Here is a 26,309-nt window from a genome sequence, read left to right as displayed (position 1 = left end):
TAAAGGGATATTCATGTGGATTCATCTTTTTTTAGATCCAGATTCAGAAGAACTCAAGATGCAAAAATGCAATAAAAGTAGAAGTTAAGTAAAGTAGAAAAAAAAAAAAGAATAACGAATAGACTTAAGGGAATTAAACCAGTAAATCCACATTAAACTCCCTTAAAATACATAACCACAAAACGCATGTTGATGTGTCTAAATTAATAATTAAAACATGGTATTAAGGTATTAATAATAAACAATAGATTTATAGAATAGATAGATAATTAATCTGGATTTATCCAGCTTGTTGTAGTTATTTTGGATTATTTTAAAAAATGAAAATCAACGGAGAATTGATTTTAATAAGGTTTATGTATTTGTTGTAACTCATTTTCTAATAGCTTAATGCTCTTCATAAATGCAATTGGGCTTTCAGTATTTAACAGACCATTGCTTTTCAAATACAAAAATGAAACAACTAACTCGAAAATGTCGTTTTCGGATCATTTAAATTATAATTATAAATGAAGTTTTCTACAGACTCAACTAGAAAAGGTAATTTATTTAATTCTGCTAAAACCGTAAAATTGGTGACACCTAGTGGCCATAATATCTTACTAACATCATTGTTCATTTTATATATATATATATATTTTGAAGAAGACTCTGTTACTTAAAGAATGAAATATAAATCAGTCAAAACAAAGACATCACAACTATAGAGCATATGTTGTCTGTTTCTACAAAACACCTGAAACCAAACTCTTTTTTGTAACATCTTTTTATTTGATATAAAGCAAGGCTTTTAGGTTTGGCTCGGTTCCCATCGCTGAACCACAACGTTTTATTTCTATGAAATCCGTCTGAAAAAAAACTTGGTTCTCATTTTCCATCAACAACATGTCGCATATAAAAAAAACCAACAAAACTACAGTTGTAAAAGGAAATCAAAAACCTCATACGTTTCCCCCTAGATAGTTACCCTCATACAACCTTTCATTTGTAACTGAATTAAATAATATTTAAAGGAAAAAATTAGAATGATTTTGTTCTTGAAGAGAATCTCGATCTGGTGTTTCTTAGACAAACATCAAACGATACATTAATAGTTTAACTTCTTAAATAAATAACAAAATAAATTCTGAAAGCAACATTAGGATTTAGAGCTTGTTAAAGAAGATATAACTTCTTAAACGACACACTTATTTAGTTAGTTTGATTATTTTTTAAACGTTAATAAGGGTTAAAAAAATTAAAAATCCAATGATGGATAAATGGGATTAAAATTATTATTTATTTTCTCATTTGTCCTAAAGGAACAACAACTGGCTTCTGGTTTGTTTTAGGTGACATTACAGTCCAACATCAAATTGATGTTTTTGTTTTTTAATTGAAACAAGACATACGATAGAGATTATTATTATTATTATTATTATTATATATACATTGGTCTTGTGCAAGAAGTGCACTCACGCCAGATTAAAACAAAAAACCTTATGATAAAATAAAATAAACAAATAATATAATAACTAGAGACAAAGGCGACATAGACTCTTTTAAAAAAAAATTTATATTCACAGATGAAAAGATTTTGAGTGCTTTTTTCAAAATGTGTTTTGTGTAATGTCATATCTAATTTTCTGAGAATTATGAACATGTTTATAAGCTGCTCATTCCTTTTTATCTGGGCGTTGATAAAACAAAAATATGTCCTTTCATTTAAAATGTCAAGTAACATTAACTGCATTCAATTGACTCTCCTGCTCTGACGTCACCCGCACAGCGCAAACTGCAGGAGCTGCGCATGCGTACCCAGGTCACCCGTTTTTCAAGATGATACAAAGACGAGAGCACACCTTGCACAGATTGTGATGTTTGTCGTTTTCGTGTGGATATATAATAACACACACATATTCAGTAAATGATTCGCCTGTTTGTTTTAGTTTTAATAATGCATGCTTCAACTCCATCGAACTGCTATTTAGAACGAGCACACTTTCCATGCGTAAGGTAATATTTATCCATTCGTTGGTTGTTGGGTTTGACTTATCTTGATGCTCAAGTCAAACTTTGACTCTTTGCTGATGGGAGGCGGGCGCCTGCGTGACGTCATTACGTGACGCCACAGCACTGCCTCCTCTCTCTCTCCTCCCTTTGTGCAGTTAGCAGCTCCCTCTCGTGCCGGACTGGAACCACCACACACAGGTACGAACCAAAGGTTGAATTGCGACACTTTGTTTTTTTTATGACCTTTATTACTCTTTGCCTAATGATTGCACTTTGGCCTTTTTTTTTGGTTTATCTTCTTCTTTTTTTTAAAGCGTGAATGTTTTGACAGCTCTAATCTGCAGCCATTGATGCTAGCTAGGCCGGATGCTACTGTTAGCTGTTAGCGGTCATTTAACGCAGAGATGAGCAGTTGCTCTAAAACGGCTTAAAAAACTCCCATCTTTAGTTCTTTAACACGTTATTGCAGGTATCCTCATGTCAGTGTCCGAGTCAATATCCCTGGACCTTCTGCTGCTCTCCACGCTGACTGTTAGCCAAGACTAGCTAGCTAGCTAGCTAGCAATGTCACACTTGTAAAACACACCTTTAAAACAAATGTCAATACAGAATAATACTGGTTAACATTTGCAGATACGGCTACATTTATGAGCAACACTGTGTCTTGTTTCAACTGTAGCCATATCCTTTCATCCAGCTTGACAGTTGTGCCAGGAGTCAAGGGTGAAAGCTTTAAAACTAGACTCACAGCAGGAACCTCTCTCTCTCTCCTCGTGTGTGAAGCATCCTTTCAGTGCTTAAGTGGTTGAGATACTATTTGTCTGTGTGTTTATAGGCAGTGTAGGAATTATGGGCAAACTCTGCTGTCTGTTAATCACATTCCATAAGAGCAGACAGGATTTAAAAAGGGAATTTTTGGGAGGTAGTAAGGATAAAAGGTTGGCTCAATGAGCTGATGATGATGATGATGATGAATATGATGATGATTGTGGAGTAATATTCATTGATGAAGGTCCTCAGGTGACTTTGCTCGAGGCTATAGACTTGCTGTGGCAAACAAAAAAAAAGAGGGCGATGTGCTGCCCTTGAATGCTGGTCCATTCCAGGATTGATGGTGTGTGTGTGTGTGTATTCTGATTACTTGAATAACTTGAATACGCCTATATTAAATCTTGGTTTTGATGTTTGGTGATCATTTGTGTGAATTATTTTGGCTTCACAAATTGTCATTTTACTGCCCACTGCACTGTCCTCGGTTTATTTGAAGAAGATTTTGATTTCTGAAGCCCAATTCGACTATGTCGTCGATCATTGTGACAAGAAATTTACAAGAATAAATATGGATGACAGAAATTTGTGTCTAAGGGAATTATTTTTTTGCCCTCATAATAATAATGATTCACAGTTGCAGTTAAAAATGATGTATACTGACCATTCTTTAAGATAATTTGGGACACACAAATGCAAAAACAAAACTACTATTCTCATCACATTGGTATTTAATTATACCTGACAATCACATCTGTATTCTAGGAATTGTGCTTATATCTACCTTTTATTGTCAAATTTAATTAAAATCTGAACATGCAAATCTTGCCATATTTCTGGAATTCCTCTTAACAAGATGTTTAAACAAAGTTCACGTCATCCCCCCTGATAACTGCATAAGGAGCAAATGGTTTTACTTGAAAATGTATCTTTCATTTTATAATTACTTTAAATTTACAGTAGATTAAATCTGATTTTATGTCTTTTTTTTTTTTGACCAATTTGATCCACAAAATCTTATTAAGGGAGAAGTGTGGATATGCTCATGGCCTTCTACACAAAAATCCAATTCCATTTCTATCTTCTACCAACATTCCAATGAATGTTATCAAAAAGCAAATTCTGCACACTTACAAAACTGTATCAGTAACGATGGTGAAATGACAATTGCTTAAGACTTATTTTTTAACCTGTGTGCAACCAATTTGATTGCAAAGCAACTCTGCTCTTTCTAACTTCTTTAAGCTTTCACCATAACTGCAAACAGTTTCAGCTCTGTCTCTTTAACTTAGTGTGTTGTAAACCAAAAAATAAAAGGAATAATTAGGGTTCTCACGTTTTGGTCAAAACATTGTTATGTGAAGCCATTTAACCATCTGTTCTTGATTTGAACATAAAAAAACTTTCCTCATCCTGTTGCTTGACTGTTGGTATGAAAAGCACATTATCAACTCGAATCCCAGAGAAAGAATGTCATTGTCCAGTATTAAATTGAACAAAAATGTTTAAATAGGTTATAAATACTCTCATCCAATCTAAATCCGTTCACAACACTTCATGAACACTCAATTGATTTGTTCTTTTTTAAATGAAAGTTTTTTGTCAAGCCTGGTTGTCTCAGAAAAAGGATTGTTTCATGTTTCTTACACTGCTTGTCCTCTGTTCTGTGACTGTTTGCAGAAAATGGCAGTACCTCCCACTTACATTGACCTTGGAAAGTCCGCCAAGGATGTTTTTACCAAGGGATATGGTATGAGACATGCACATCCTCATTTTACCATTCAGTGAAATTGTATCGACTCATCTGATAATGTTGTTGTTTTTTTTAAATTGTATTCGCTTGTTTCTTTCTGGAGAAAGTTTACTAATAACATAATATAGACATTGATGAAAATATAAACTGCTTGTATGTATCCTAAGCACAAAACACACTTTCCCTTAGAGACCCAAGCATGCCAACGCACGTGCTCGGTCAGCTGCACATTATTAGCTTAAATGTGCTACACTAGCTCCTGGATGCTTTGCCTCAGGAAATCAATCATTATGTTTATGAACTATTTTTTTTGTTCTTTGACTTTTTGTAAGTCATGTAATATAAAAATAATATTCCAAGGGTTCTGTAGTTTCTGAAAATATATTTCCCAGTGCTATAATAAATCAATGTACTTTTTAGATCTCATTATGTTGTAAAATTCAAGTGTGAAAATGAATTTGGACTAAATGTATTTGTGTTTTTTTTCTTCCAGGCTTTGGAGTCATCAAGCTGGACTTGAAAACAAAATCTGAGAATGGACTGGTAAGTCGCTCGTAGTCATTATCAGATTATTGGAGGTGCCACTTATGAGGCGGCAGCTGCTTGCTGGTAGATTAGTCTCCGGCAGCTTTTGTTGGGTAGATAAACGACCAGTTGTCTGATCCGTTGAACTGCATTATATTCTGACTCTCTCTTGTCTGCTGCTGGAGGTGGTGGAAGTTTAACTTTCATTAAAACTCACTTTTCTTTTATTTTTCTGTGAGAGTTTGACTTCAGTTTTAAAGCTAGTCATCAGGGAGGGCAACATTAGATGTGTCCCAAAATCTCATTGTTCTCCCAACACAGTTGAAAATAATGTTGCATCAAAAGCCAAGTTTTGCCAGAGGTCACGGAAATGTCATTGAATGTTATGGTGTCGGCATGTTATGATTGTGTCGTCAAAGTTTACCATAAAACCTATCTTACCCTGGCTTCACTTATTAATACACTCTTAGAAATGAGTGTTGATTTAATATAAGGGTTAACTAAATTAATAAACGTTGTATTCGCAGGAGTTCAGGAGCAAAGGTTCTGCTAACACCGAGACCAGCAAGGTGGCTGGATCTCTGGAGACCAAGTACCAGTGGGCAGAGCATGGGTTGACATTCACGGAGAAGTGGAACACTGATAACACCCTCGGGACCGAGATCACTATTGAGGACCAGGTATAAACGCAAAGAGTTTTGAAATACAAAAAATCATCAATACTATTGCTGCGATGTTAAACAATTGTCACTATAATTATAGGTTGCTAAGGGACTAAAGTTGACGTTCGATTCCTCCTTCTCACCAAACACTGGGTGAGTAATCTTTTTTTTTTTTTATTCTCACTGAATTTATTTAACGTGTGGAAATTCGAAATTTGAAATGATTTCCGACTACAACAAATTACATTTTGGTTGCTCATTTGATCTTTTTTTTTTAACATTTCAGGAAGAAGGGTGGCAAAATCAAGACGGCCTACAAGTGCGACCACATCAACCTCGGCTGCGACGTCAACTACGACATCAACGGCACGGCCATCCACGGAGTGGCCGTGGTGGGATACGAGGGCTGGCTCGCCGGTTACCAAATGACCTTCGAGGCCGGCAGGAACAGGATCACCCAGAGCAATTTCGCCGTCGGATACAAGACGGACGAGTTCCAGCTCCACACAAATGTGTAAGAATTAATTTGCAAGTTTTGATTAAAAACGAATAAGACTTCTTATAATCCTGGTTATGCAGAGAAGAATGTTTGTTCGGAAGTGTATTACAATTTATTTGAACCTGTTTTATTGGACTTGTTTATTAATCATAAATGAGTGAAAGACAAGTAAGTAATGCTTTAGAATATTGTATATTTTTAAGTCATTTTATCATTTCTAGATAGATGGATAGATGGACTCGCATCAGATTGTTTACATGTTGCAAGTAAATGTGAATAATCAGGCTTAACTGTTTTTTAATCAGAGGAAAAGCATTCGCAGACATGTTTGTACACCTCTTTATTTAAGGGCGTGTCTGCCATGGTACAATGAATTATTCAGTCCTGCTATCAGACTGAAGTAACTTTCTGTCACTTACTTTTTCCAAGTCAATTGTTGTTTTCGGCTTTTCGTCCCATGATGCCAGTAAAATTGACCTGATGGCAGCCTTGACATTGTTCAAGTAGCTGACCCGTTGCTTGGCTCTCTTCCTGCATCAAGGTGTCAGCCAGTTATTTTTACACCTCTGTGATGGGATTTGCTGTCAATGAGGTCTTAGCTCCCCCCACTGTGCCCCTGACGAAGCGCCTTTAACCAGGTCTAGACTGCGAGGCGTGAATCTGTCGCTTGTTTACAAAAGGAAGTCCAGTGTGAATGTCTGATGCACATATTTGAACCAATTGTTTTGCTTCTTCGCAGAAATGACGGCACAGAGTTCGGCGGCTCCATCTATCAGAAGGTGAACGACAAACTGGAGACAGCTGTCAATCTGGCTTGGACCGCCGGCAACAGCAACACCCGCTTTGGCATTGCAGCCAAGTACCAGATTGATCCTGACGCGTCCTTCTCTGTAAGTGGTGGCAGAAATCAATCTGACTTTAGAATAGAAAACGAACAATATAACGGAAGAGAAATGTGAATGTAATAATGAAATGGACATGAATGAAACACTTTTAGTTTTATTATGGATTTAATGCAGCCAGAACCAAATAATCCATAATCCCATATGTTTCAACACGTTTAGCTGGCCACAAATGAGTATTGGTGTTGATGTATTTAATTATAATTAATTTTTTTCCATGTCATTCTCAGGCCAAAGTGAACAACTCCAGTCTTGTGGGTCTCGGATACACCCAGACGCTTAAACCTGGTGAGTGCTCAACCATTAAAAACAGCGTTAACGACATATAGCTACACGTCTGTGAGCCTCTGAAGTTCACTAAAATGGGTTGCATCTATTTATTGAATGCATTAATTGTACGAGTAGGTCAATGCATTAAAACTTCACTGTTTTACTTTGACGCCCAGCACTGTATTTTCCTTTTCAAGATGAACTAAAACTGTCTTTATTTGTTAATGGTTGTTGGGAGAATGAGGGAAAACTTCCGTGAACACCAACAATCTGTGGCTCCCTCAAGCTTTTTATTTAGTTTCACAGCTACGTCAGCCACAAACAGGCTGGAACAGGTTTACAGATACGATGATTAGAATGGGCACACGCGTTGGCGGGAGTTGATCTTCGTTTGGCAAAAATAAGACAAGAACCATCTACAGTTTGTTGATTAAACATCATGGTATGTGGTTTTATCAGTAATGATGCACAGGTTTTATCAGTCATGAGGCACAGGCTTGTGAGGGAAACATTTTGATCACTTAAATTCTTATAACACTGGTTTTCTACAGTATGTTACATTTTGGCGGAGCCCTGCTTTTCCTTAATGCATCACTAGTTGCATGTATATCAATATTTTATAGGGATTCAAAATGCAATTTATTTTTGTATTGTTTTTTTGTATGTTAATACCAAAGCCATAGGATTTAAAATGGTGTTTTTGGCCCCATCTACCTTCCGAATAGTTGAACTGCAATGTTGGCATTTTTCTTGGTGAACATTTGTTCACAAAGGGGGAAAAAAGGCTCTTGGTGTGTCGGACTCTTGTTTTGATCTTTCTTGTAACATCATAGTCTCTTAGGACTTTCTATTTTCTAATCGTGTCGAATTTCATGATGAGGAGCATTATTAAAAAATGACCATATGGATTTACTCGTGAGTTATGACCGTTTGATATTAAAACCAATCATTATATGTCATTCATTGTTGCTGTAATATCCATTATTTTATTAGAGAGGAATCAAAATCTGTATGGAATTAATTAAATGACACACAGAAATATTTTTTTTATCCAAGAAGTGATCTGTAATGATGCAGGTGAATTACATGGATCTTATCCTCGAGTATCAAACATACCTTTGTTTAATTCTCTCCAGGCATCAAGCTGACCCTGTCGGCTCTTCTCGATGGCAAGAACATCAACGCCGGCGGCCACAAACTTGGTCTGGGCCTGGAGTTCGAGGCATAGCGGGGAAACGACGGAAACACTTTGGAGACCTCCGAGCACACATGCATTCCCTTACCATTAAAAAATATTCCAGGTCTTGATTAGTCTGCCCCCCACGACACCCTCGTCTCCCCTCGATGTGCTTCAGCAGGAGGCAGCATCCACGTGGAATGTGGCGATCCACTACATGTGAAGGATCAAGAAACGTTGAGCCCAATTCAGAACACGACTCTCCAACAGGGATTTTGAATTGTGTATGTCGCAAAAGGACCTGTAGCCCCGAGTACCGTCTCGTCAGCTTCTCTCAACACTACACACTCCACCATGCTTTAAGTTGTCTCTGTGCACAGATGCAGATTTGGAAAAAGGGATTCTGAGCAAAGGGTCATGTCATTTCACCGTAGCGGTGAAATGTTCCTTTATATGTCATTCAATATTTAATTCTAAGAAAATAAATCTACCCTTGGTGTATGCAGTAGTCGGCAGCCCAGAGAGTCACTTCATTCCCACTAGAACATTCTGTTACTGTCTCACTTGTCTTTTGTGTCTGTGCATATGGTGTGAATTATTTTTTCTTACATATAGCTTAAATAAATATTAAAAGTCTTGAATAGTTTATTACACATGTGAAGTCTTACAAAAGAGGTCAAACAAATGTACACAGAATTTATGAATGAGAACGAGTTCTTTCCTCCATCAAAGCATGGACAGAGTTGGAAATGTAGTGGGCAGGATATGGCCGTCTTCCACAGCTGGTTATGGGAATCATGCTTTGTGTTTATGACAGTATTGTCATGATCTGATCTTAATAAAAAGAAATTGAACCTGTTCTTCTGCGTCTTTGTTCACTATAATATATCATAGTCTTAAATGCTTAAATGTTTTTTAAATGCCATATGATACGATTCATTCTTTGTTAATATATTGTAATGAAATATGGTTTAATGTGTTAAAATTAGATGTAGCAAGACTAAAATATTTTCAAAATGTTTGGTCGGCAAACCTTTTATTCATCACTTTCACTTTTTAACAGTACTCGTTCTTGAAACGAGTTCATAAAAGTTTCTTACTGTCGCTTGAAATTGGATCCTGAGTGAGAATGTACTGTAATGTCCTGCAAATTGAGCTAAATTAAAAAAAAAATTAAACAACATTTGCCAAACTACTTTAATAACATATGATTTGTATTAGTAAGTTTGCCACAGATTTAAACAAAAACTATTTTACATAATATTTTCAAGATATGATGCGTGTATGTAGCTCCTCCCCCGTCTGCTCACGTCACTACGTGTATCTCTTCCGGTCACGCCCACTTCACGCACTTACGTTCCAACATGGCGTTGCTGAAAGTGCCGAGTCGTAGCACTGTAAACATTTTTGCCCTCACTTCCCTCGTTTTGTTCCACTTTTTGGCATCGCCGTGCGTGTCAGCTCCAGTGAACGTCACACTCAAAGGTATGATTAAATTGTAGCTCGTATTTGACCTGTTTTCGGTCTCGATAGCCAAACAGAAAGGGAACGCTAGATGCGGAAGCTAATCGGCTAACACGTCAGGTGAGCTCCAGGCTGACAGGATGTCATTGTGTTTGGAAATCACGACGCGAAACTAACGTTGTTCTCAACGTCACACCTCGGTTTAATGAACAACACAACTAGTTCCTCATATTTTGTTGTATTGCAACAAGGCAAAAACTTAAACAATTAAAACAAAAGAGATAATGTGTTTATTTTAAATAATCTGTAACTTTCTTCATAGCAAAAACACAAATGTATTTGAATTTAAAGTGAATTGTTATTATTATCATAGAGGGATGGAACTACTGACTCCTTTAAGAAACATCTTAAGACGTTTTTATTTGTTCAGGCTTTTCCTTGCTTTTCTGGAACTCCTGTTGTGTTATCAGTTTTGTCTTGATCTTTAAAATATATACTTTATTGAATATTGTTTTGATTGTTTAAGCGCTTTGTGACCCTGGTCTGGAAAAGCGCTATATAAATAAAAATTAATTACTTACTTAATTACTTACATATGAGGAGTTAACACAATTGAAATTAAAAGTAAGTAAGCTAGACCAGAGTAAAACATTATGAGTGATTCGTACGTTTGTTAAAGAGAACATTTTTATTCCTTTATTTCGCTCAATTGAGTCACTCTGATAACTCAAGAGTCGGTGATACAAGAGTGACTTGTGGGAATCTTGTAGTCCAGATGTTCTTGTCGTATATCTGTCGGCCTGAAGCACTTTAAAACGTTAATGGACCCCTTTTGAAGTCGACCCTTTAAACAGTGGCCCCCCAACAGATAATATCTACTTTATGACAGTCTGTAACTTGTACGAGGTCAAACTTAAGTCATTTTTTTTACCGAAATATTTGTGGGAATACCTGAAGTTGATTTAAAAGTCTTTACATAATTATATTGTATATATTTAACCATTAACATCCGTGCCTCAACTCACTTGTGTACTATTACACTACCAAAAATAAACATGCTAACTTGAATATTGGACAACAACCGAATAATAAAGACAGAGCCAAAACTTAAATTAGTTTGACATCATTCTTATTCGATACTTAAATACAATTGACTTCTCTTAAAATGCAAACTTATTTGTGGCTGAAGTTCTTCTCTGCAGAGAAAATCCTTTCGAGCACAGAGATCTCCTGTTCCGAGAACGTTTATGCCCGGCCCATGTGTATGAATAGTCCCTTTCTTCGTGCAGGGACTTCATTTTTTCGGTCCTGAGTGTTCTCTGTCATCCCTCCTTCAGCAACACCTCAGACCCCCACCGGATAAAAATGACGTTGCTAAATGGAAACATTGATTCAGAAGGACGGGGCGAGAGCGAGCTGCTTTTTTAGGCTTTAGAAATTCCCTAGAGCTCAAGTTAAATATTGACATATTGCCTATTGACGACCAGATTAGATAAACCAAATAATATTAATATCAATATATATTCAATGTAGCTTGTTACTTTAACTTTTAACACATTTTTTTTAAAAAACAATAATTGTTATTTTGCAATCGCAGTCATGACAGAATTAAAATACATGCTGGGATTATAAATAAAAAATGGCCGTCATTAAAGGCAATCCTAATGTTTGTCGCTGTATGATGGCTTTATGATATTTTATTGTCATTCCAGTTCAGTGATTGAATTGAAAAAAACAGTCTTATACAAGATGTCCTTCGTTCTGCCCACTTGAAATACGCATATATCAATTTAAATTAAATTAAAAAATTTGTTACAGGCTTTATTTTTCTTCTTCTCTCCTGCTTATTGTCTGAGGAAGGGTCCTGGTTACATAATTACTTTTAAACGTCTACATTACAGCAAGATAATGAACTATCGGACTGATTTCATCCTATCGTCGTCTTCTCTGTCCCCTGATAACAGCCTGAGCACTTTTGATTTCTTTAAACTCTGTCAATTCTTGTGTGTTGTCGCAAAAACACAAAACATTACAGGTCTCACTACTGATCTATGAAGTTTCAGTGTCACTGTGGCCGACTCTTATCTGTCACAGATCCCTTTCTCGCCCTGGTCACATTCCCTTTATCATTTTTTTTTATTCCATTTAATGAAGGAACAAGTGAACATTGTTGCCATGTAAGGAAACACGTCTTTGCAGTCACTCCTGAAGAATGCTTTCTGTTCAAGGAAGTGGATTAAATTTCGCCACTCTTTCTCCTCTCTCACCACAGACGCCAAAGAAAGTGGTTTGGGCGGCATTAAGGTGTGACTGCGCACATGTCTTGAGATTAAAACTCAGGGGAAGAGAAGTTGTTAGCAACAATGGAACAACAGAAACCTATTTAATTGCAGCCTCCCTTGTGACTAAACATTAGAAAAACATTTGTTGCCGGGTTGGTTTAGATGGTAACACGTTCAACATTGTTATATTTGAACAATAATATCTATTTACTGACACATTAAATCAATTGTCTTCCTCTATATTTTTTTTCTAGCATTGCCAACTGTCAGCCAAGATGGAGGTGGATCCCAGGTTACTCCTTCAACCACTGTAAATAAGGATCAAGTCGTCATGAAACAAGCCCCACAACAGCTTACTACGTCAACTCCCAACACACCGTTAAAAGCAGCGCCCGACACCCCCACCGCTGTGACCGTGACAACCTCAACCGTGGCCTCGGTAGCAGATGGTTCAAAAAGCAACCACACCACTGCTATTGAACCTGAACCCATCCAAGTGGATAAGAAGGTTCAAACCATCACCAAGAGCGACATCTCTGAGAGTGCTTTAAAGCCAAATCCAGTCAGCATAGACGTCTTAAAACCAGATCCGGTTGAGGTGAAAGCGACAAACGCTCCTGCCCAAACCACCGACGGTGCCGTCACTGTGTTTGACACCGCCAACACGGACACCACTGACCACGACGGCGTCATATTCGATGCCAAGAGCCCGTCCATGGCTCAGAACGGCGAGCCCATCTCCGACAGGGAACCCATCCCGCCGATAGACCTGGTTGACGAATACCTGGACGGGGCTGACGACAACGACGACTATTCGGACGAAGGCCTCGCCAACAACAACAACGAGTACTCGCTGAATCGCATCATCGAAGGCAAAGAGTCTGTTGTTCGCCAACCACCGCTTTCAGATGTGAGCGAAAACTCTGGGGTTTCCAGGGGACCCAACATCTACAACAGTGACGATCAAGACTCGCACTTCTTCTTCCATCTGGTCATACTTGCTTTCCTGGTGGCCATCGTCTACATCGCCTACCACAACAAGAGGAAGGTGAGTCTTTCAACTCTTTTTTTTTTTACTGGCTCTACATTGATTTTTGTGGCTGTGAAATTGTTGAATTTTTATTTGTGGAGTTATTAAACTTTACATAGTTTATTACTGTGTAATAACAGTTTAAATAGAAAAGATGAATCTTAAATCAAATGAGATGGTAATAGTTCTATAAGTAGAACTATTTTATGTATATAAAGAACATAATTCTACTATTGGACTTTTTTTAATGATATTTTCTGTCAGTTGACAATTCAAGTTATTCAGGTCTTGAAGGTAAATTGCTTTTTGCAAGGATTTTGATGATCAAATTAGCCTTCTACTATATTAAAAATAACTTCTGTCCCTGTTAATATCTCCACTACATCTTCACCATAATCTAAAGCCATATGAATGTTTTTATTTAACAATACTTTGTATTCATTTTCTTTTGTGCTTCTGTTTGTACTGCTCTAAGTAGGACTGAGAAAATAATATCTTATATTATAACTCGGACACTCTCTGACTTGTGCTTATTATTATTATTTTTCAACACGACTCTATTAGTCTCACCCCCTCCAAGAGAACTCAGAGATGCATTTTAAAATTCACACAAATAGTTCAAACTAAACTTGTCCTGATTCAATACTGAATCCTTTTAATTCTGTAATCAAGCTCCAACTATTTAAGAAGATTGTGCTTCATTAATTGAATTTCAACAGAATAAGAAGTTTGTGTTGCTGTCGCTCTGTTTCTCTCAGCCTTTATTACACTTTATAACCCTTTAATAACCTTCCATTAACTCTCCCTCTCTTAGATCTTTCTCCTGGCTCAGAGTCGACGCTGGAAGGACAGTCTCTGTTCCCGCGACACCATCGAGTATCATCGGTTGGACCAGAACGTAAACGAAGCCATGCCCTCGCTCAAAATGACCCGGGATTACATTTTTTGATTCTGGGTCGATAACTCAAGAGTAATAATCAAGAACTGGGTCGAGTTATATTTGTCATAATATTTCAATTCTTATTTTTTTATAAACGATTAACCGGGGGGAGCAATTTTTTCTTTCTTTTCTTTCTCCAAGTCTGCCTTTTGTCTCTGTTTATGTGACCGATGGATCGTAGCAATACTTAAAGACAAACAGAGACACACAAATTAACTCCTGTAGTTAGACACTTATATTCTCTTTTAACTGAAGAGTCTTTTATCATTTATGTTCACACATGTTGTCTTTCCGTCACTGAGACGTGGTTTTGATTAATCGTTCGGCGCAAGTCTTGTCATGACCTGATAGAAACATGCATATCTGAGGCTCAGTTTGGATACAAAAGAAGCTGAGTCATTTTTTCCATTTTTACCAAAAAATATCTGCCATGTATGTGCGCTAGAGGGCGCTAAATTTAACCATTTTAATGTTGAAAACAAGGCTTATGAGAACGACATCATTACGTTTAAATATTGTATCGGCTTGAGATGACGACTCTTCAGGACAGAACTGGTGATCTGGATTAAATGGCAATAATCTGCAAACGTTTCCGGTAATGCTAGCTGCTTCATAGTAGATTAATGTATATTCCTGAGAATGTACTGCAACCTGCAGGTGGCGTTGTAGACATTCATTCTCTTCTCAAAACATTTTGAGCCCCTGAAATATTATATTTTTTATCTGCTCAACGACTTAAATCTAAAACGACTTGAGCAATTTTTAAGTTAAAAATTGTGCAGCTTGACAAAGTTTCACGATTCCCTGTCCATAGACGTCTGCAGGCTTGACTACTAATCCGACTACTCTTTAGGGGGAATGTTTTTCTAGTGACCTTTAACTTGATGATTAGTGTCTGCTCTCGCCCTGGTCAGGGCTCTTTTGTTTTTTGACTTCGATGAAGTTTTTATTGGCGTCGCTTGTTCAATACATTCAGAGTTAACCTCGTCTCTGAACCTTGATGGACTTTTCTTGCACAAAAGTGTTTTCTTATTCTCATCCAACACGTCCGTCGAGGGTGTTTGTATTCTTCGTCGCCGTCACATTCCTGCGAGGTAAATGACCCGTTGTCTTCAGCTGTCCTGTCCCCGCGAAAAAAAAAGGTACTTTTCTGCTGATGGACGATGTGATTTCTGCACTGCTGTCCACTTGTCTGATGGACGGACGTGTCTGGTGATGAATCAACACTTGCTCTTGCAATCAATTGTAGAAAATGCTTTCTTTTTTTTTTCCAATAAAGCACAACACTTGTTAAGTTGTCGTGTCTCGGAGTGATTTTTAGACCCCAAAATAAAAATAAATCCATGAACCTCTTTAATTGTCTTCCAAAATGTTATTAATTTCTACATTAATGATTATTTCTTAAGTGTTAATAAGCTAAATCAATTTCTTTGCCTAATTTTTTAATATACTATTTTTTAATTACATTAAACCTAAATGATAAAAGCCCATATTACGACAAAAATACACCAGCTTGTTATACAAATAATTTAAGTTAATCAAAGATAATGTACACTTTTTATTTGTTTCTATTCTCTGTAGAAGTCAAATGGTTTAATCTTAAAATATATATTAATTTTAAAGATTCCACACTAGTGCTGCTTCCATCAACCCATACTCTTGGTTACCGACATTATTCATTTTTCAATATTAATTAAAAGTCCTAAAAGGTTTCATTGCTTCTGATTATTTTCCTTCTAGAGAGCGATACGATCATCATCCACAAGGAGGCAGTACAAGCACACAAAATATGATGCGTAGTCTATGCGTTTTCTGGTCTGATGGAAAGAGCAGGACGTGGTATTTAGAGGAAACACCATCCTCCATGTTTTTGCTTTTGCTGTCTTGTTAAAAGAAACAAAACAACGTTCAACTATCGTCTTTGTTGATTCTTCCTCCAAACCGTTAATGTTTGATGTTTTAGTTGCGTGATGTTCAATTGTATTCCACATCCATCCTTTTGATTTTTTACCCCTCAAACATTAAATCATTATCATTCTTTCATATTTTTTTTTTACATTTTGATTAATGTTTATTATAATTATAATATGAATAGCAAGAATAATAATAACAATCATAAAAAAAAAGAAAATATTGATTGTCCCTTTTTACTTGTGACAATATTATTTAACTACTATACATTTCACAATTGTTTCCCTCACTACTATCGACTTTCTGTACAAAATAATCGAATAAACATAAATATTTGATAGTAACAATCTTCTTCTAGCTTTTGTTTACATGATTTTACTTTACTTTTGAATTAATATATAAGGTATATTTATCTTTTAATTTACATTATATATTTATAGCAACATGTTATTCATCAAAGTGAACGGAAATGTTTAAATTTAGTCAAAATGAAGTTATTTAAATCCTCCAAAATTCTCGAATTGAATTCTTCATAGTGTTTATTTAATGTTTGTTTTCTGGACAATGTGGATCTAATTTGACTTTTCAAATTCTGACGGTAGCAGAACATCATCTTAATCTCGGAATAGTTTAATTTCTAAAAACCCTCGGAAAAAAAGTTCCCAGAATTAGCAAAACCTACAGAAACATGGTTCCCCTCGCCCAGGTGTTTTGTTTTTCAAGTGGTAAAATTTAGGAATTCAAGTTGTCAGGAATTATGAACGCCTTTAAAATGATTGAAAAAGTTCCACATGCATATCTTTGTTTTGATTAATGGCTGCCACAGTCTGTCGCCGCCGCTGAATGAGTTTGGTCAGAAGCCAATAAATCCTTCTTAAATCATCCAGCTGCACCAGCAGAGACAGAAAGTCATTACAACAAGCCAAATACACACAAACAAAGTTTCCCCACCGTCACATCAGTTTTGGAGACTAATAGCTCTGTGTGATAGATATGGGTCAGTGGCTTTTACAGTTTGATCCGTCTAAGTGTTGAGAAATCTAGCTTTCAAATGCCAATTTTATTGCCATGTGCACCAGGTGTTTAAGAGCTAGACTGTCCCAGCTACCTGGGGTGAGAGCGTGGAGACTCACTGGACAATACTCTAGCGTGCTACACAAATAAAAAGAAAACCACTCCCACCGTTTGACTATTAAGAGCCTTCAATTTACCTCTGTTTCTAGTAGTAATGGTCTGATGAAGCTTCATGAAGCAGTGTCATTATTTTCAGAGTCCACTAGATGGCGGTGTCTGCACTATTTTCGTTTGTATTGAAAAAGCGTTCTAATGAAAAATCACATCATCAGATGGCGCCACCTACTGACCTCTAAACAACATGAAACTGCTTCATGAAGCTTCATCAGGCACTAGCCAACCATGACGCCTCCAAAAATCTTACAAGATTATAATCTAATATAGAACTTTACTGCTTTCTTTGTCTTCCATCAAGAGATGTTACTTTATTTAACTTACTCTTATTTGGTTTGCACCAAAGGAATTGTCAAAAAGTAATTTGACATTAATAAAAAAAACAAAAACAAGATCTGTAGGTGTATAAAAACAATTAATAAACAACAAGAGATATACACCAAATGAGATGAAAGACAGTGGATCTTAAGTAACGAAATAATGTCACGTATTTGAAAGTTTTAAAGCGAGGGCGACACTTTTTTGGATTTCTATTTGCCACAAACATTTTCTCATTAAAAGAGGCATCAATCAGAATTAATATTCCTCTTGACTGCAGAGTAGACATGAGCAAAACAACTAAAAATATTCTGGGGAAACAAATCATCGCAATGAAGAGAGGATTTTGCAAATCTATTTGAAGTGATGAAGATTCATTACCAGGCTGTCTGTTGAGTTCTACCTCTAAAATAGTGCAACACAGGAAACAGAAACATGGACTGTCTGCTATTATTCTTTAGCTTTATTGAAGAAAATAGCTTTTAAAATAGAGGCACGTTGGGTCGATGTTTGTCTCTCGGTTTAATTCATTGGCCAAACAGAATGTAAAATATATTCTGTTTGGCCAATGACTGTTTTTGGCCCCTTGATGGAGTTTGACACCCCATCTCTAAACTGTCGGCACGTGTCGTTGTGTAGTCTGATTCATTTTTGTTTTCACCCCTATCAGAACTCATAGACGCTGGCGTGCTGAAAAACATTCTGTAATATAAGAAGCCTGCTCTTAATATTTCATGGCCTCAGAGCTGTTTTTTGGTTCAACCCAGGAGTCTGGTATTTTCTGTTTTCGTACATGGGATGGACAGTCTTTTTGTCAAACTCAAGGTCGAAGGGCTAACTCCGTCCTTCCAAGTCATTTCATTTGGCCCACTGGATGACTGGCTTAACTTAACGTAGATAAATGTTCTAATAAGTGATGGTCTGATGAAGCTTCATTATTTTAAGAGCCCACTAGATGGCGGTCTTTGCGCTATTTATTTTGTTTTGAACAACTGTTCTAATGAAACATCACATCATTTTTAAACTGATGGTGCCACCTACTGACCTCTAAACAACATGACACTGTTTCATGAAGCTTCATCAGCCCATCACTACAGTATATTACCCGCAATGCACTGCAGTGGTGCACGAAAAACACATCCATACGGTGGCAGTAACGGACCACAATTATCTGCTGTCTACTCCGAAGAAGAAGATACAAACCCTTTGTTATATTTGGGTCAAGGTGACCTGGGGGCCCGAAAACAAATGTGTTCAAAACAAGCGTTAACAGGATGGATGGTCTGATGAAGCTTCATGAAGCAGTGTCATTATTTTCGAGTCCACTAGATGGCGGTCTCTGCACTATTTTCCTTTGTTTTGAACAACTGTTCTCATGAAACATCAAATCATTTTTAAACTGATGGCGCCACCTACTGACCTCTAAACAACTTGACACTGCTTCACGATACTTCATCAGCCCATCACTAGTTATCAGGTTCATTAAACGGGTTACGTTAATGATCAAGAATAAATACACGTTATTTTAGATTTCTGTCGACCTTCATACGTAATTTGTCTTGGAGTGTACTGGCCAGTGCTGTAGACACCCAGATTCCATTCCATTCCATATGAGCCCAACTAAACCCTCCACCCTGATACTACAAGATGTAGACTCGTCTGAACCAAATCTGATAAAAGCACAAAGTATTAAATCTGTCATCATTCCTCTCCTTGCAAGTCAATCAAAATCCACCATCTTTTTCTTTTTTTTTTTTTTGCGCTCACAGAATCAAGGAGTGAGGTCGAGGGAGCTGCAGAGATAAAAACAGTTGGGTTGAGACCAGAGATAATCAGGGCTCTCGCTGTAGTGATCAGATCATGTCGGCTAGCGGCTCACCAGGAGAGGTCAAGGTGAAACAAGCACTCGTGTGCTGCGCTGAATTCCATAACAAGTGCTGTCAGCGACTAAAAAACACAGACTGAAGACAATATTTTGGGGGGGATTTGTGGAAATTGAACACTTAAGAAACAGTCCACAAGTCAAAAGTTTATTTCAACCCAAACACTACAGCACGCAAACAATCGTGCAACTTTAATGACCAGCAGAATGAAGATGAAATCTTATAAACTCATCCTATTTTTAATGTTTCTTATCCTCCCAGACTTTGGATTGTTGGCTTTGTTAGTTTTCAATTCTAAATACAAGTAAGTCAACTAAGAAAATGTTGATTAAGTATGAACTTAACCATCAGTAATTTGAAAGATACAATAAGAATTAATTTGTAAATGTGTCTAATATAATGTACTGTGATAGTTATGCATGTGATAAAGGTCCAGTTCTGTTTCTTCGGCTTTAGTATCCGTACATTCCTCCGTCGGTAGCCATATTAAAAGCACCATTATTGAGGATCTACAGTAGCAAACCGGCAGAAGAAGGACTGACACATCCATGTGCTCTTCATCGATTCACATCTGTTCTCAACTCAAGAGACTTGGCCTGAATGTCCGTATCTGTAACTAGGTGCTGTAGTTTCTGACCAGCAAACCAAAATCTGTCATGATCCACAGCACAGACTCTCTTCTGGGCTGTTTGTTGAGCCCCCTCCTGTTTACCCTGCTAATTTTATACCGCCTTGCGAGGAACTCAGGCAGTCATATTTTAAGGTTTTAAGACAGTCCAATGACACATGTGGAGCGGCAATGAACTATGTGTCCATTTAGAGAAGGTAAATTAAATAAATAAATGTGGACTTCACAAGAAGCATATGTGCTCCCTCTGCCCAGATCAATTCTAGGATTGTCCTTCTATATCAGTGCTCATCCCTTCTAGTAACTACTCTCTTTCCTATTCTCCAAAAATATTGGGAACGTCCAACACATGGTTTAAATGCTGTACCTAATGTTTTCCGAGCAATAGAACTTGTCATTCTTCGGTGAAATATGCTTTCAATATGACATAAAAAGTGAATTCTCTGGTGAGACCACAAAGGTGGCGAGAACGCTGTGTAAAACCTGGGCTTCACAATTTCTTTACTGTATAGAATATCAATCATTCAGGCTTTTCAGATACTGACTTTCAGCTGTACTGGGAGCTTTTTTTACGCTTTGTAGAAAATGCAAGGAAATATATCCCCCTTTCCTATACCTTTGTTGAGCTTGAGGTGCCGTTTCCTCTTCCCTTAATGTTTAATTTCCTTGCAGTATATTTCAAAGCCTTGAGTCTGAAGAAAAGAACACAGTATCCAAAGTCCAGTCCTCCTGTTTGCTCTAGTCTGTTTTATCTGGCAAGAGTTTTGAGTCTCAGTGTTTACAAAGCTTAACTACTTCTCTCCTTTATCTTCTGGTCGGCTGCCTTGGAGGAGGCTGCCCATGTTTCCCTCCGCTCTGACTCCCAAGGAGGCTTTATTATTTCAGAGAAGAAGGATCAAGCGAGCAGAGAGACAGAAGAACTCACTGGGAACAGTTCAGACAGCCAATTAACATGCAGCCCTGAGTTTATTTTGATTTTATGGTTGTTGAATTGTTAAATATGTTTCTACTATTCCCTCTGTTTACAAGGTAAATATCAGTTTAAACAAGTAAAATGAAAACATATTTTAAAACACTTAACATCACATCTACAATACCTTCTTCACCGGTGGATTTCTTTTTTGTTCCGTTGACGGTTAATGTCGAGGTGTTCTAGGGGGTGTGGCAGGACCTTAACAATACGACCCAACAACCGTTTGTCCTGATCTCCATCTGACAACTAACGTTCCTACTGGGTTTGTCGCGAGATGCACGGCTGTCGTCGATCAGTCAATAAGCCCTATCTAAACGCTGGATTTTCTGCTCAACAGCGTCGGATCGTATCCATTTCCCACCTTGGAAATTCTGACATGTCTTTGTTTTTCCTGTTAACTGGATCAACCGTGTTAGTTGGACATTGTTATTCCTGGCAGGTTTTTAGTCAGCATTTTTTCTTACTCCCTTTTAGGGTTAGGTTTAACTTTTATTCTCTTTTCTTGCTCATTGGATTGTGTCTTGCCGCTCTGTCTGGAATATGCTTTGGTGGACTTCTTGAAAAAATTACTTTTTGTTGACTTTGTATATATTTGGGAAAAAAGCTTTGGTGTCATCTTTTGGATGTTTAGCAACACCCATGACACTTAAAGTAAAGCCTCCTCAAAATATGTTCCCAGACAGCACTAGATCTTTGTCCAAATCCCTCTCAGTGAATTCACCGTTGAGCAGATTATGACATTACGCAAAACATCATTGGAAATCTCCAATTTTCTGCTTTCAGAAACCCATTTTTCTTTTCTCGGGTTACCTTTTTTATACACTTCATCCGTTCTTTCATCCATCTGTCAGAATGTGAAGTGGTTGTCAAGAAGTTGTGGCTTACTTCAAGTACAGAGCACTGACTTGCCTCAAGTGGAGGACAATGATTTGTTGGATTGATTTAAGAACCTAAAGTAGCAATAGTGGTTCTTAGCTTAGCTTAGAACAAACAAACAACTTATTTATAAAGCTTGAATAACACTTAAGACAAGATGTTGACCTTCATGTTTTTTTGAATGATTGTCTTCAGTTAAATAGTTGAAACTGTTGCATTCCTTGTTGCACTTGCAGAAGAGTAAAGGAAATTACAGAGCAACACAAAATCAGTTAAACCTTGAGGGAGCAAGCTCTGTTTGCATTTACCTGGATATTAAAATAGCTTCATCAGCTCATACAAATGAGATTTCCTTATTGTATGTATCTCTTTCTAACAAAATAACTTCTCAAAAACATATTTAAATTCTGTGGTTTGGTTAAACCAAGCTTTTAAAAGGTTAACATGAACACAGCATACAATAAAATCACAATAGAAATCAAACTCCATTTGTCCGTCGTAACAAAATCTGTTTTCATTGTTTGTGTGAAGTTCCTTGGCAGAGGTATGTGGTCTCTGAGTGCGTTCTCACTGAAACAGACCTGAAAAAAAGCAGTAATCCTGTTAGAGACAAAGCAGTAAGTGAATATCTTTTCTGACTTCCATAAACTTCATTTCAATTGGATTTAAGCTTTCCATTTTACGCTCATACTTCCTCTACTTCTTGCCTCGTGTGCTGCTGCTGTTCTTTATCATCCTCTTTGCTCTGTATCAGCTTCATCTCTCACCCTCTGCTCTCTCGCTGTTTCCACTTTGATCCCTGTCACGCACTTTCTGATAAGCAGGCGGGCTCGGTTGTCAGTCTGTCGACTTTATGTTTATGTGTTCCTATTGGAAACACATTGACTCTGCATTAACTGGAGTTTTCTTCACTTTTGCAAGTCAATGCTAAACGTTCTAATCCTGTGAACCTCTGGCTAAAACAAGCTTGTGTAGCTTTTTTTATCATTCATGTCTTTGTAATGCAAGATATGTTTCCGAATCTTTTATTTAGTGAGCGAGTTTATTGCTTTTTTGATTGTTATTTTATTCAATTATGTTGCAAATAAAAGGTGGAAAAATGATCCAATGATGTCAAATCCACACGTTTTCACTCAAGCTTTAACTTCTATAATTCTACATTATATATTGAATATTTGTTTGGACTGTTAGTACAGAAGGGATTATTGTGAGTGCAGTTATTATTATCAAGTAGAAATTTCAATCTTGAATCCCTGTGAGGCCCTTAGTCGACATGCTTGGTGCTATCAACTAATTGATTAGCAACTAAATTTCTTTGGATAAATGATTCTACTAAATGGCAAGTGCCGTTAAAAATTCAGAGTCTGATTCAAAACTGTTTTACATTTCTTTAGTAACTGTTTTTTCCCATTTTGGTTTTCTATTTAATAGTGAAAAACTTGACAATAACTCAGAGATAATCAAGTAAACTTAAAAAAAATTAACTCAACCAGCACTGAGACACCAATTCCCAGAAGAGGAAATTAAATCAATTAAAGAAAAGTGACACATTGTACCGACATAGTGACTTTTATTTACTTAAGTGATTTGGTTTGCTGTGTTTAAATAAGAAACGTTTTTTCTATTTTTGTTACTCAGGACTTGCATGCAGCAGCAGCAGTTAGAAGCCATACAAGTTGATGAGAAAACCTTGAAAACCTTTTTTTGCAACCTTTTTTACACCACGGAGCAGTTAAAAGACTGAATTATTTTCACGAACACGCCTACAGATAAAAACATTGAAAGAAAATCTCACAATGTCTTAATTTGGAGGAGCCCTAAGATGGTCCCATATAGAGGATATTTTTTAGTCATTTTCTCCACTTATGTTTGAGTAAACTTAACCCAAATAGTGTGCCCATGTGACAAGAGTCACATTCTCATATGACTTTGTACTTCCACTTCCATTTCAGACACAAACGCCATGACGATAGAATCGAGCAAGTTTGCAATGTCAACTTGTAGTTATTCTATTAATTATTGGATGTGTCAAATTTGCTGAAACTCCAGCAGATGGTGTTTTATCCAGACACACCGCGAACGCTCTCTGTGGTTCTAACCGGAGCATGATTGGGTTTGTCAGGTGGTTACAGCCATCTGACTTCAGCGGCAGACATATTCTCGCAACACCTGCTTCGTCCATTACTTAAACACACCGTGATTATTGCCGTACTTACGCCAAACTAACTGCTGAACGCAGCTGTGATGCATTTTTTTGCGCGGTTGAATTTCTATTCGAGCTTTCGGCTAACGACATATAAAGAAAGTTCTTCAGCATATAGGAAATTATTTTGGTCGTCAACACTTTATCTTGCTATTGTTAAGTTCTTTTCAGGCACCTAGAGGTGAGATCTATTATTTATTATGGAAAAAGAGACCATTTATGTTCCTATATCCCCCACAAAAAAACTGTATTAGTCATAATCATAGATGGTCGAAAAAACTCTTGGTATGCATTCTTTTTCAGCTTTTGAAAAAGGAATGTTTTCATTTCAACACTCACACTCAGTGGTCTCTCCTCTTTGTGTACCCTGCTGAAGCCTCCTCTTGCCCTTGTAGCTCCACTTTGATGAGGGCAGCGTCCGTGTACAATTGGACAGAAGGTGTGGAGGATAAAGCCTTGCTGCAGCGAAAGGAACACGTCGAAGGACTAGCACAGCGAGCGAGCGAGGACAGGGATTGTATTGATGCTCACGGTGCCACAAAGAGAACGGAATATTGAAGGCAAACCTGTCGGTTTTGCTGCTCTTAGTATTGTTGCCACCTACAAACAAAACAACAAACAGGTTCACAGGTTTGAACACATTGAAACAAACACTTGAAAATATGTGACAACTCCAAGACACAGACATAACACCTAATTTGGCTCATGGTGGAACTGGTGCTGAATTAGGACAGGTTTTTCACCTCAGATTTATACACGTTACTGTTAACAGGGGATAATTGCATTTATTTTATGTTTTATTATTTATTCTTTTTTAGTTTGAAAGGAATCATCATCAGTGATAATTCTGTATGTTTGTAGAAGTCTTCACACTGATAAACCATATTTGCAGTGATTTACGTTTTGGTTATAATCCTGGTTTGTGTCATATCTGGTCAATCTGACGTTACTTTGATGAGCCCATCAGTGACGCCACGATTCTGTAACTCATACACGCCGCAAAAGTAACCATGTTGTCTCTGATTATCATTTTGTGGCGCTAGAAACAGCGACCCTGGTAGTGGAAATACATAATAAAATGTTATTAGCTTGATTAGCTTACTTGGTAGTGTGCCTCATTTCTGAACTTTATTTAGTATATTTTATTTGCAGTGTCTTTGTGTCTGTTTGTGATATGTGGGTAGAAAGTATATCTGATATTCTAGTGCAGAGGACAGGTTGTCAATAGCTTCCATTTTGATTTATTCTGTATAATGTATGTGAATGTATAATTAAAATGTGTTTTCATTTCTGTCTAAACATGTAGCATAATACACATTAATAATTATCATTAGCTGTCAAAGTGTTGATTTCTACATGAAATTAATATTGTGAAGTAAAGTAAGTAATGATTATTTGTAAGAGCGTTTTTAAACCAGGGTCACAAAGCACTTTAACCATCAAAAACAATACTGTACAAATCAGGTTCTGATCCACAGACCTCAGAGCCCGAGCTGGGGTGTAAGGCTGGATCAGATCACTGATGTAAGGAAGAGCCTGACCATGAATAGATTTGAAAGTAAGAACCAGAATAAAAAAAAAAATTATCCTGAAAGAAACTAGCAGCCAGTGAAGAGTTTTAAGGATCAGGGAAATGTGAGTTCTTCTACCAGAGCTTGGTTAAGACTATTTTTGACTGATTCTATCGATAATATAGACAGGAAAAAGTACTTACAAAGAGCCCACCTAGAATATTTTTCACCAGCCGCCACTGCCCCTTAGTATTAGCATTGTGTGCTTGAGCTTCGTATCTGCTTTAATCTAGTTTCTTCGTGTCAAAAAATTTGACGCCATTAATAGTACATCACTTCACGCAGTTTATATTATGGACGTGTGACTCAGTGGAGATTAAGACCCCAGTGTTTCTACTTTCAGTGTGAAAGTGATTTTACAGAGTCAGTGCCTTTCTTGGCCTGGCTTGTTCTATGGAGTCTCCAAATTGGAACACCAAAAAGTTGACTAGAACTTGTTGATTTGTTCTAGTGCGCCGCTGGACACTTAGTCTTGGTCCTGTTCAAAAAACATT

General features: G+C 37.1%; 2 protein-coding genes across 2 annotated transcripts; both read left to right on the top strand.

Annotated features, from left to right (window-relative positions):
* The first annotated feature begins 2,119 nt into the window (after nt 1–2,119).
* Nucleotides 2,120–9,407, top strand: vdac1 (voltage-dependent anion channel 1). The gene is made up of 9 exons (XM_087808277.1): nt 2,120–2,190; nt 4,441–4,510; nt 5,007–5,056; nt 5,566–5,718; nt 5,801–5,853; nt 5,987–6,214; nt 6,939–7,089; nt 7,332–7,389; nt 8,508–9,407. The coding sequence occupies exons 2-9, from the start codon at nt 4,444–4,446 to the stop codon at nt 8,597–8,599; spliced, it is 852 nt and encodes a 283-aa protein (XP_087664403.1). The 5' UTR covers nt 2,120–2,190; nt 4,441–4,443; the 3' UTR covers nt 8,600–9,407.
* Nucleotides 9,408–9,910: 503 nt separating this feature from the next.
* Nucleotides 9,911–15,562, top strand: c14h5orf15 (chromosome 14 C5orf15 homolog). The gene is made up of 3 exons (XM_087807983.1): nt 9,911–10,033; nt 12,549–13,342; nt 14,139–15,562. Exons 1-3 carry the CDS (start codon nt 9,913–9,915, stop codon nt 14,271–14,273), a joined length of 1,050 nt encoding a protein of 349 aa, XP_087664109.1. The 5' UTR covers nt 9,911–9,912; the 3' UTR covers nt 14,274–15,562.
* Nucleotides 15,563–26,309: the final 10,747 nt, after the last annotated feature.

This window comes from Callionymus lyra, chromosome 14, assembly GCF_982586985.1.
Source record: "Callionymus lyra chromosome 14, fCalLyr1.hap1.1, whole genome shotgun sequence".
Lineage (NCBI taxonomy): Eukaryota > Metazoa > Chordata > Actinopteri > Syngnathiformes > Callionymidae > Callionymus > Callionymus lyra.
Note: the sequence above shows the minus strand (reverse complement) of the source record. Positions and strands in the feature narration are given on the sequence as shown.